The sequence below is a fragment of the Puntigrus tetrazona genome, chromosome 21 (assembly GCF_018831695.1).
Source record: "Puntigrus tetrazona isolate hp1 chromosome 21, ASM1883169v1, whole genome shotgun sequence".
NCBI lineage: Eukaryota > Metazoa > Chordata > Actinopteri > Cypriniformes > Cyprinidae > Puntigrus > Puntigrus tetrazona.
In genome coordinates, this window is record NC_056719.1 from 9,857,998 (window position 1) to 9,868,906 (window position 10,909).

The 10,909-nt window shown below is 38.9% G+C and overlaps 2 protein-coding genes across 4 annotated transcripts; both read left to right on the top strand.

Annotated features, from left to right (window-relative positions):
* The first annotated feature begins 715 nt into the window (after positions 1-715).
* Positions 716-4,846, top strand: crk (v-crk avian sarcoma virus CT10 oncogene homolog). The gene is made up of 3 exons (XM_043221495.1): positions 716-1,257; positions 1,751-2,328; positions 2,545-4,846. The coding sequence occupies exons 1-3, from the start codon at positions 1,038-1,040 to the stop codon at positions 2,680-2,682; spliced, it is 936 nt and encodes a 311-aa protein (XP_043077430.1). The 5' UTR covers positions 716-1,037; the 3' UTR covers positions 2,683-4,846.
* Positions 4,847-5,762: 916 nt separating this feature from the next.
* On the top strand, positions 5,763-10,763 carry ywhae1 (tyrosine 3-monooxygenase/tryptophan 5-monooxygenase activation protein, epsilon polypeptide 1). Of its 3 annotated transcripts, XM_043221629.1 has the most exons (7): positions 5,763-5,954; positions 7,610-7,809; positions 7,894-8,000; positions 8,136-8,342; positions 8,518-8,654; positions 9,222-9,259; positions 9,855-10,763. In XM_043221629.1, exons 1-6 carry the CDS (start codon positions 5,891-5,893, stop codon positions 9,227-9,229), a joined length of 723 nt encoding a protein of 240 aa, XP_043077564.1. In that variant the 5' UTR covers positions 5,763-5,890; the 3' UTR covers positions 9,230-9,259; positions 9,855-10,763. The 3 variants fall into 3 exon arrangements, with proteins under 3 accessions (XP_043077564.1, XP_043077563.1, XP_043077565.1); XM_043221628.1 differs by lacking the exon at positions 9,222-9,259 and having other exon boundaries at positions 5,764-5,954; XM_043221630.1 differs by lacking the exon at positions 9,222-9,259 and having other exon boundaries at positions 5,794-5,971.
* Positions 10,764-10,909: the final 146 nt, after the last annotated feature.

The following is a 10,909-nucleotide window of genomic DNA, read 5'->3' on the forward strand; positions in this document are numbered from 1 at the left end:
GACTGTTACCTATTAGTAATCGATGTCGACATCTAGTGGTTAGCAATTCTTTCGTGCTTGGGCTTGTTTTATGTAAACGACAGTGTTTACGTACTTCCGTTTCTTTCCATTTTGCAATTTACAGCAAAAATGACCTTTGAGTAGGCTTATGTTAGCAAATGAGCCTATAAATTGTCTTAGAACAACAAACCAGCGGGTTGGAAAACGTGGTAGCTGAACAACCAGATGCTGACCAGTTAGGACTAGTTAATGACCAGTTTAGACCAGCTATGAAGTACTGGAGTGGACAGAACTATCTATTGTTTTTGAGAAACAAGTTTTATCTAATTTTATTTTGTGTTCGGATTTTTATAGAACGGGGAAATTTGTCTTTGGTACTGGCAAAAAAACCCCCACATAAACTTATTTATACATCCACGTACATACATGCACATTATCAAACAGATCAAACAAATTATAAAAAATCTGGCTAATATTAATACGTACATTTGAATGTAAATACACGAATAACTATAAACTAGAAAATAAATGTAAATATATTACAAAGTTAAGTAAAACAAAACCAGATGTTTTAATATAAACGATCTAGGAAAAAGTATATATAATTGTAAAGTCTTTAAATGAAACATTGACCGCATCAAAATGGCTACCAATAGGCGCCGTATGAATTTACTGTGTTATTGCATCACTTCCGGGAAATAAGGTCAAAAATTGTTTCCCTTGTCCGCCATTTGAAATATTTGAACTTCCTTGTGACAACTTCCAATGTACGTTTTGGTTTACACTGAACAATTATCAGAGGCTCTAGGCGAGTAGTCGTAGTTTTTGCGTCTCATGCACGTTGGGATTCCGACGTCGGTTGTTTTCTTACCCGATTGTAGCAAAAAAGCGTAGAAAAGTGTGCGAATGCTGCGCGTATTCGAAACGTGTTCAACAACGGAACGCGGTAAAGTTTTTGCATGAGTTGAACGCTGCTTGCGGATAAGGAGAGGCGAAGGGAAGGCCTGTGAAGCCTGGGCTTTTTTCTTGCGCTAGTCATGGCCGGAAATTTTGATTCGGAGGACCGAGGGAGCTGGTATTGGGGGAGATTAAGCCGGCAAGAGGCGGTTTCGCTGCTCCAAGGGCAGAGGCATGGAGTGTTCCTGGTGCGGGACTCGATCACTATTCCCGGGGACTACGTGCTGTCTGTGTCGGAGAACTCCAAAGTCTCTCATTACATAATAAACAGCATCAGCAGCAATCGCCAGTCCGGACCAGGTAAGCGTTAGATATAAATATACTGCAAACCACGGGGCGAATAAATACTGCTTTTGCAAAACGTTTAGCATCTCGACGAGAAACTTGTGTACTTCTATACTACGAATACTTCTGCACATTCAGTATGATTTTTTTTTCTTTTGCGTCATTCTAGTATTGCATAGTAATTTAGCATTTTCCGTATGATTTTTGCACGTACATCAATTTGTTGTTTTTCAGTATGAAGCGTGTTTTTGATTCTGTCAGATTCAGATAATTGAAATATTGTAACATGTAATAGGCGATATGTATATTTATGACAAACCCTCGCTTTTTGTTTGAGGATGCTGTATGCGCAGTAATTCTGAATTTGTTCACCATTGTGTGTTGTTTCAAAATAGTGATGTTTACACGACAGCAACTGTAATTGTTATATCCAGTATTAATAGATTAAGGTTAAAGTAAATCTTGATAGTCCATCCATCCTGTGTGCCTCCTCGCTATCATCCTGCAGGACTCGCTCCTCCTCGGTTCCGTATTGGAGATCAGGAATTTGATGCCTTACCTGCTCTCTTGGAGTTCTATAAGATCCACTACCTGGATACCACCACTCTCATCGAGCCCATCAGCAAAGCCAAGCACTCGTCTTTTATCAGCGTCAATGCAGGAACAGGAGGAGCTCCTCAGAGGCTGGAAGAGGAGTATGTCCGAGCTCTCTTCGACTTCCCTGGCAATGACGATGAGGACCTTCCTTTTCGAAAGGGCGATATTCTAAGAGTCCTGGAGAAGCCGGAGGAGCAGTGGTGGAACGCACAGAATTCAGAAGGCCGTGTCGGCATGATCCCAGTGCCCTATGTGGAGAAGTACCGACCGGCCTCGCCAACATCAGGGGGCCCTGGAGGGTCTGTTGCAGGATCCGGAGCTCACGGCAACTCGGACGGCCACGGTTCTCAGTCTCAACCTCTGCTTGGCGAGCCGGGCCAATATGCCCAGCCGACTTCCTTACCCAATCTACAGAATGGTCCGGTTTATGCCAGGGCGATTCAGAAGAGAGTTCCCAATGCCTATGACAAGACTGCTCTTGCTTTGGAGGTAATGAATACAGCTTTTTTGATTGCACTGCGATTTATGTGCGACACAGATGATTTTGTGCATTAAAATATGTATTTTTATATAGAATTTTGTGCAATAAACCATGTTTATTTGGGCTTTGGCGCCTCCCAGTGGAACTGTAATTCTCTGTTTAGGGTTGCTGTTTTGTGCATTGCATTGACAAAGTGTTTCCTCTGTTTCTGTCACTGCTGTTAGGTCGGCGACATGGTGAAGGTGACCAAGATCAATGTAAACGGTCAGTGGGAGGGTGAGTGCAAGGGAAAGCATGGCCATTTTCCCTTTACCCACGTCCGCTTGCTGGACCAGCACAATCCAGAGGACGAACTGAGCTGAGAGAGCAGACTGTCTTCCCTAGCAGCCCTTAGATGTACACTCACTCACACACACACATGCACACATACGCACGCAAACACACACACATACACTCCGGCTCCTCACACATCCTCACTACTGCCCTTTACCTGTCCGCCTCGTCATTACCTTGTGCCATTGTGTCTCATGCCAACATTCACCGTACCCGCAACAATTCCCTTATTAGATTTTATGCAATAATTGAAGATATTTACCAAGTAAACACTAAATTCCACACGCAACACCATACACTAAAGAGAGAGGAGCGTTAGTGTGTGGCTTCTTGTGAACTGAGAAAAGACGAAGAAGCCAGCTTGGACTTAAAACATGAGCGGTTTGGTGTCTTAACAAGGGACTGTTCCTTTGCTTCTTTGAATGCGGTAGCATACACTACTTAGTGTCCTAGAACACAGAAGCTTTCACACTACAAGTCATCTACTACATGAAAATATTCAGAAATGCAGATCAAACGTGCTTTGAATAGTTTTTAGTCTTTTTCATTGGCTTGTCAGTTGTTACTGGCTCAGCGTTGGTCAGTTGTGTCATGAAGCGGTTCTTACCGGGGCGGTACATTATATAAAAGATGGAGTAGCCCGAACCCTCACCGCATTTAGTTTTATTTATGCACAATTCTAATGTATACAAGATGGGCCATGCATCATTATTCACTACCGCTAACTTTGTTTTACTACATTTTCATTATATATTATCAGGAAATGCTACTTGCTCCTTTCACCATTATTGCTGTACTTGGAAGTATTACACTAAATGCGGATTTGTTGAATGTGTAACCCTAATTTCTAATGCTAGACTCAATACGTCAACATAAGATAGACTTAAATGATTTTTTTTTTTTTGTTGTTGTTTTTAAATAAAAATCCAACATTCTGACTTTTCCACTTAAAATAACCAATGTGTTTTTGCCAAAACTTCCCTTGCCAAGGTAGATAATACAATAAGTGGTTGTTGTAGCGAGACTTTACTACGACTCACCAAAACTTTATTATTAGATAAAGAGATTAAAAAATTGTCTTGACAATAACACAGTAGGATCATATGAAGTGTCACACTAATGTGCAAAGCCTAACCTCATGCCTCAAATGCATTTTGCTCAATTGATTTTGCACATATGAGTAGCCTTTATCTATGATTGGTTTATCTGGCTATTGATTTTTGTTTTAAAACATCAGCCGCTCTCCATCATGCCTGTATTATCTATCTCAATGCAGAAATATAGTGCATATTGTCCTTTAATGCCCAAGACGTTGCTTTCCTAATTGCCTGCCTTAATTGCAGATTGTTGTCAATGACCAAATCAGCAATGTCTTTAGCCTAATTAGTTAATAGCAACACGTGGGGAAAAAGTGGAGTACATTTTGCAGGAAAGTTTCTTTTAACCAACTTCCATTACTAATGACTGTATTTGAAGAATAGAAATTGAATGTTTGTGGACAAATGTATAAATTGCAACACTAATAGACAGGCTACCAGAACACTATCAAATATTAATGTTTTTACCCCTTTACCTTTATTTGTTGTTAATTTTTAAAAAGAAAAAAAGTTGACTAACCTTGTTTGGTAACAATGACAATCACCTGGATACTCTTCTGTTATGTCACATCTAAATGTTAGAAAGCTATGTCGTGTATGTGTGTAGGTTAGCTCTATGTTGTCATGATGTGACAGCAAGCCGGCCATGTTATGTAATTGTCACTTAAGTCGTAATTATGAAGGACTTTGATGTTCACGATCTGTCTTATTAACTGTCTATGTTTCAGTCAGAAATGACCTTGATGAAATTAGATAACTAAAATCAGTCGCAAAGCAAAGCTGGAGTCTTGTAAGTCTGAACTCTCACCTGTGTCCCGTGAGAATGATTTCACCTCAAAACGCACCACTTTCGTATATGACTGAGCTGAAAGAGTAATCGCAAGTCGTGTCTGTACATTTTAATTGTACCCAAAGTATTATGTTTAGAACCTAAATATCAACACAGTAAGTTTGTGAAATTAATCTTGTGTTATCCTTTATGTGCATCCAAGTCTGTCAGAACAGTGTTTTAAGTCACACAAAAATCCTACGTTTTTGTTACAGTTTTATTCCTGTACATGAAATAAAGTTGACCCCTATAGTAATGCTACTCAAACCTTTTACTTTGCCTCTGTCAGTATTTTCATGCCTTTGTGTTTTTATTATGTTTATTGGATGAATTATTATAGTGTAATTTTTACGTTATATTATTTGGCTTTTGTATACTATCCAGAGTTATTAATATTAATGAACCAATGTGGTTGCAAATTTGCCATTTTTATCAGAGTTACATATTACAATTTCACAGTTGCTTTATTTACACTAAAACAGCGCACTGTTTAATTTGTGTAATTGTTAAAGTATTGGTTAAAAAACTTCTAGACCCAAGTAATATGCTATTTAAAATAACTCCTTTGGTTTTTGGGTTGAGTATTTTATTTTTAATGCGTTCAATTGAATCAGTCAGGTGTAACCATCTACTATGTTATGTTTTTTCAAAACTGATCGACTGACTTCTGTGGAGCACAAAAGAAAATATTTAGAAGAATGTTGGTATTTATTGTTGGTATTGCTTTGGTTACCAACATTGTCCAAAAAATATTTTCCATTGACTTTCTTGTATGGACAAAAAAATCAAGGACGTTTCTCAGAATATCTTCTTGCTCGCTGATAAATGATTAGCAAGTAAGATCATTTACCAATGAAAGTTATTTCAGTTTTCTAAATGAAAGTTTCAATTCTAAAGGTATTGCGTTTTGGGTCTAGACTTTCTTCTTTAAATATATTTATCACATAATCGAACGGTGTGAGTAAATAATGACGAGACCGTTTTTGAACGAACTATCCCTTTAAATTAAACTCTTTCCAGTGCCTTTTTAGAGAATATCGCTGCTAGTAATACGCAAATGTTTAGGTTACACAAAAGGCACACAGCATTCATTCTCTGTTCAAATAAAGAGGGTTAAAAATCCAGCATTCATATGAGGAGAGAGGGAGTGTGTAGAGATGCTCTGTGTGAAAGTTCCCGGATGAAGGTGTAACGCCATCTTTACTCCACCATTCAAGCCGCAGCTGTTGCTCGCGTAGGGGCCTGCCGGTGAACTCACACTCCTCCTTTACTCCCAATCTCACAAAACACGCTCGCCGCGCGCTGTCGAACATGGGTGACCGGGAGGATTTGGTGTACCAAGCCAAACTCGCCGAGCAGGCGGAGAGATACGATGGTAAGAGACACTGAGAGGTAACGGGAACGTTATTTTTACAAAGCGAGAGCTCATGCAGGCTAACTGACGGTCGGTTTAGCTGCCTTAATTCGCGGTTAAATCAAGCGAACACCTTGTGAATTGCAAGCCGATCTCCGTTTGCTTTTTAAAAGCGCTGTGTCGTTTATTTGCGCAGTCCGTTAATTCTGTCGATGTGATATTGGGGTAACTACAGAATGGCATATGAAGATGGAGACGTTTATTGAGGAGACAAAATGGCGGAGAGTTAGTGGGTGAGGCAAGCTGTTGCTAGCCATGGCGGAGGGGGTGGCTGCGGTCTTCAAGCCTCATGTAGGCGAAAAACGGCTCAAATATTAGTTAACACCTGTCTTAATCGACCAAATTAACTGCAATAAAGAGTTATTTCTGCACGAGGCCCTCCCTTTTATGCGTTTACCCCCGCAGCACATTACGAGGAACCGCGGTAGTGTCTCAAAACCTTTTTGAGCTGCCTACTTAGACAGCATTTTTGCGTATCACGGACGCGTTGAGTTCTGGTACCCAAAAACGCCGTCTAGCCAGGCACCTCAGTAGGTTTTGAGACCCAGTCGTTGTACAGTAACGCAAAGCAAGTAATGCCTAGTAAGCTGAGGTACTGTAGCTTTGCAGTGAGATTTCATTTCAGACCGTAAAGTGGCTCGCTGGCTTGTGGCATTTAAGATTTTAACGATATCCCAAACCAGCAGCTATAATTGTGCCTTGTTGGTAATTTATTGTCTAGTTTAGTCACCCATTAACCTATGTTAGGTATCTAGGGTTTTCACACAACGCTTGAAAGTATGCTGCAAGTATGTTGTGTGCGTGAAGGATGTTTAACAAAGGATATGCAGTGTTTTGTGATTGTGTACTGGCAACCCAAGGTGAATGCTAATAAACGTACGTTTGATAATAATGTTCAGCCTCTCTTATTTGAGCAAATAAATAATACTCAAAATACTCATGGAGTGCAACAGTGGCCACCTACTTTTTCGGTGGTCTTAGTTTCATACATATTTTTATCACAGGAAGCCATGATAAAGACTAGCTTGTTATGAAGTGAGTATCACAAGCATTGGCTTGAATCAAAAATGTATTTGAGAATCAGACAATTGGATGAAACCTAATCACTTTGAAAGAACTACAACCCCATGAAGCTTTGTGAGTGGCAGCATATTTAAAACAATGTAGAAATATAAAAATGTTTGTGTATAAAAACTGTTTTAAGTTTATTGCATATTATGCATGGAAGTGTTCAAGTAGTTTGCTGTATTTGCAGGTCTTTGTATGAGTGGGTGGGCACTTGAGTTCTTTTGGTTTTTGCTTGTGATTGGTGGAGATTTCTCTGCAGAATTATGGGTAATGTAGTTTTTCCACCAGAAATTCTGCTGATAGACACAATTATTTACAAAAATTGATGGCCGATGGCTTCAACAAAGACGTGCATTACCTCCTTAACAACCAGAGTTTATAAGTTATTTTTTAGTCAATATACCTTTTGAAGAAAAATTACTTCTGGAACCCCTCAGAACTGACAGAGTAAAAAAATTAAAAAATCTTATCCTTGGTTGTGGCTTGTATTCTCTTGTAATTAAATCCAGTCAACAAAGTATCCATCGCGCTCATTTCCAATTTTTCAGAAATGGTCGACTCCATGAAGAAGGTGGCTGGGATGGATGTTGAGCTAACGGTTGAAGAGAGAAACCTGCTCTCGGTGGCCTACAAGAACGTTATTGGGGCAAGAAGAGCATCCTGGAGGATAATTAGTAGTATCGAGCAGAAAGAGGAAAATAAGGGTGGAGAAGACAAATTGAAAATGATTCGGGAATATAGACAAACGGTAAGGCATGTCATAACTAACGTTCACTCACATGTCTAGAATGATTAGTTTTGCGCTTTTAACCTTTTGAATTTTCATGTCCAGGTTGAGACTGAATTGAAATCAATCTGCAATGACATCCTTGATGTATTGGACAAGCACCTAATCCCAGCTGCAAATTCAGGAGAGTCCAAGGTCTTCTACTACAAAATGTATGAAACCCATGAGTTGTTGTTTTTGTTTCTTGTTTTTAAGTGAATCTAAGGATGAATCGTTTGTGACATAATGAGGTCATGGCTTTATTTATACATGTTTTAAACAGACCTTTTCTCCCTTTGATGCATCAGGAAGGGTGATTACCACAGGTATCTCGCTGAGTTTGCCACAGGAAACGACAGGAAGGAGGCTGCAGAAAACAGTTTGGTTGCTTACAAAGCTGCTAGTGATATTGCAATGACAGACCTTCAGCCTACACACCCCATTCGCTTGGGTCTGGCTCTTAACTTCTCTGTATTCTACTATGAAATCCTCAACTCTCCCGACCGTGCATGCAGGTTTGTTTTCATGTGTTTTGAGGTATCACATTGTTATATTGCATTCGAGTGAATATGGAATGTTTATTATAACGAGTTTTTGTAAGCGTTTGGTTACCTGTCAGATCAGACTATGTATTTCTGTTCACTTGTATGCTGAACATTAATAGTTTACGTACCTGGCTGTTGATTTTAGGTTGGCAAAGGCGGCATTTGACGATGCTATTGCTGAACTGGACACATTGAGTGAAGAAAGCTACAAGGACTCGACACTCATCATGCAATTGTTACGTGATAACCTGACACTATGGACTTCAGATATGCAGGGAGACGGTAAGACTGATCGTCGCAGTTTCAGATGCTAAGCCTGACAAACATATCTTTTGAAATCCATTGGTACGTGAAGGTGACATCCTCAAAAGCTTCTCCACAAACCAAGCTATTTTTAGAGCGATTGTTTCAGAGTGTCCCGATTTAGGACTTGTGAGGCATAGTTTCCAACCATCTCTAATATCTGCCTTTAAAAAGCGTTAAAATAGAGGGCTACGGCTAAATTGGCAGCTGAAATGTGCAAGCACACATGCCTTATTTTCAAATCCACCCACCAGAAATCTAAGTATTTTCTAAGTATAATGTGGCTTTAATGCATAAAAATGCATATAAATATTTTATAGGTCTAATGTAGTGTATTCAGTATATCAATCAGAAATTTATATTCCTACCCCAAAAAGTTTTTTTTTAATAGCTCTGTTGATACATACTGACGTAGTGCACAGCTCTGCATTCCTGTGCAAAACCAGCAATGTGATCTTTCTCTTATACATTTCATGTCATCTTATGTGTCCAGACTCATGCCGTCCAACTTAACCCATCTTGCCTTTTTTCATCCCCACTATTTAGATTCCTAAAGGAAAATGTTAATTGCCCACAAACTTTTTGTAAGTGCGGCCACTTTTTCCAGCTCTTGCCCTGTTGTCCACAAATTGCATCATCACTCACCCGTTTGTAAGCTTTGTGTTGCGATCTTTGTAGCCACCAGAGTGCTATATGTGCAGCATGTCTGAAACAAACCGTTTCTGCATGATCACTGCCAGGTCCTCTGTGTCCAATTGGAATGGCTGTGTTGTACAAATATATTAGAATCCGGAAAATCCTGCGAACAGTAAAGGTGTCTAAGGGTATTATCCTTTGCTTACGTGTGAAAGTTAAATGACCACGTGAGATAACACTGCATTCAAATTAGACTTAAACCAGATTTTTTTTTCTTCCCCAAGCTTGAAAATTACGTTCTATATATAACATGATAAATTAATCAAATTTCTCTCACAGCATGTATTCAGTTCTTCACTATTGATTTTTATTTTTTTGCTTTTTATAGCTTTTTATTTGGCAAACTCCTAATGCACAGATTTTGCAAGGGTTGCAAACTTGACGATGATGTGCAACGATGTACAACACATCACATGTGAATTGTGTTAAGGGACATAACTGTGTTAGGATGCAATAACAATGGCTTTGTTTCTCTCTGCACAGGTGAGGAACAGAATAAAGAGGCGCTGCAAGATGTGGAGGATGAAAACCAATGAGACAACACAGCCAATATGAGACTCCACCCCACTCCCCTCCCCTCCCCTTCCCCAGACCCCACTCACAAAGGGAGCCACCAAGCCCAACCTTATGAGTGGCACTCAACAGCTTGATGCCTCCAGTTTTCTCTCCCTTTGTTTGATTTTTAATATTATTCTGTTTTATTAGCCCTTAAATTGAAATAAAATATACCACTCATGAAACAAACTTCAATTATGATTTTTGAATGGTCAAAACTTAAAGATTTCTTGGAGTATTTTTCTTTTTTCTTTTTTGTCCTGGTACAACATTATTCCTTTTTTTTTTTAATGTTCATTTGCTTTATTTCTCAACATTTTTATCAGTTGCTGGATATATTTTGAGTTTTTCTTAATGTAATTACAGAAATTAACTTTTATTACTATTACTGATATGTCTACTATTAGTGGTTTGAGCTGTAATATTTCTGTGTTAGTGCAATTATAAAATGCAGTTAAAGAAAACAATTAAACCTTTAAAAGGGCAAGTCTAAACAAAGTGCTCTTTTTGTTAATTTAGTTTTTCAGAGAAAGTCGAAGCAAATTTCTTGATATCCATGTGGAGCAAAATGCTTAACATCACCAAGTAGTAGTTATGTAGTAACATTTACCAGTGGTCTGGACTGTAATTTGTGCTAAAATACTGTATTGCTCACATAGGCTGATGATGATGATGATGATGATGATGATGATGATGATGGTGGTGGGTGGATGGATGGCTGCAGCTCTATAAAACTGAAGGAGCCTTGTTGCTTTTAGAACTAAGACAAATGCAGGTCTCCATTTGGCTGTCTCAAAAAGAAAAAAAAAAGCACTAATAAAGTTGATTTTAAGCCTGCATGAGTTACATGAAATAGTCTATTTTTCTTCTCCCCCTGAATCTACATAATGCATATAATTTCTTCTGTACTTTGTTAACTTGAAACTAGTTTGTACTACTGGATATCTGACTGGAACCACAGACGTAGAATCTGTATTACAACG

Bases quoted from the DNA above. Each gene is read 5' to 3' on its own strand.
- crk (XM_043221495.1), top strand. From the start codon at position 1,038: ATGGCCGGAAATTTTGATTCGGAGGACCGAGGGAGCTGGTATTGGGGG. The intron at 1,258-1,750 runs GTAAGCGTTAGA...ATCATCCTGCAG, and splicing joins CAATCGCCAGTCCGGACCAG to GACTCGCTCCTCCTCGGTTC. The intron at 2,329-2,544 runs GTAATGAATACA...CACTGCTGTTAG, and splicing joins AGACTGCTCTTGCTTTGGAG to GTCGGCGACATGGTGAAGGT.
- ywhae1 (XM_043221628.1), top strand. From the start codon at position 5,891: ATGGGTGACCGGGAGGATTTGGTGTACCAAGCCAAACTCGCCGAGCAG. The intron at 5,955-7,609 runs GTAAGAGACACT...CCAATTTTTCAG, and splicing joins GCAGGCGGAGAGATACGATG to AAATGGTCGACTCCATGAAG. The intron at 7,810-7,893 runs GTAAGGCATGTC...TTTCATGTCCAG, and splicing joins TTCGGGAATATAGACAAACG to GTTGAGACTGAATTGAAATC.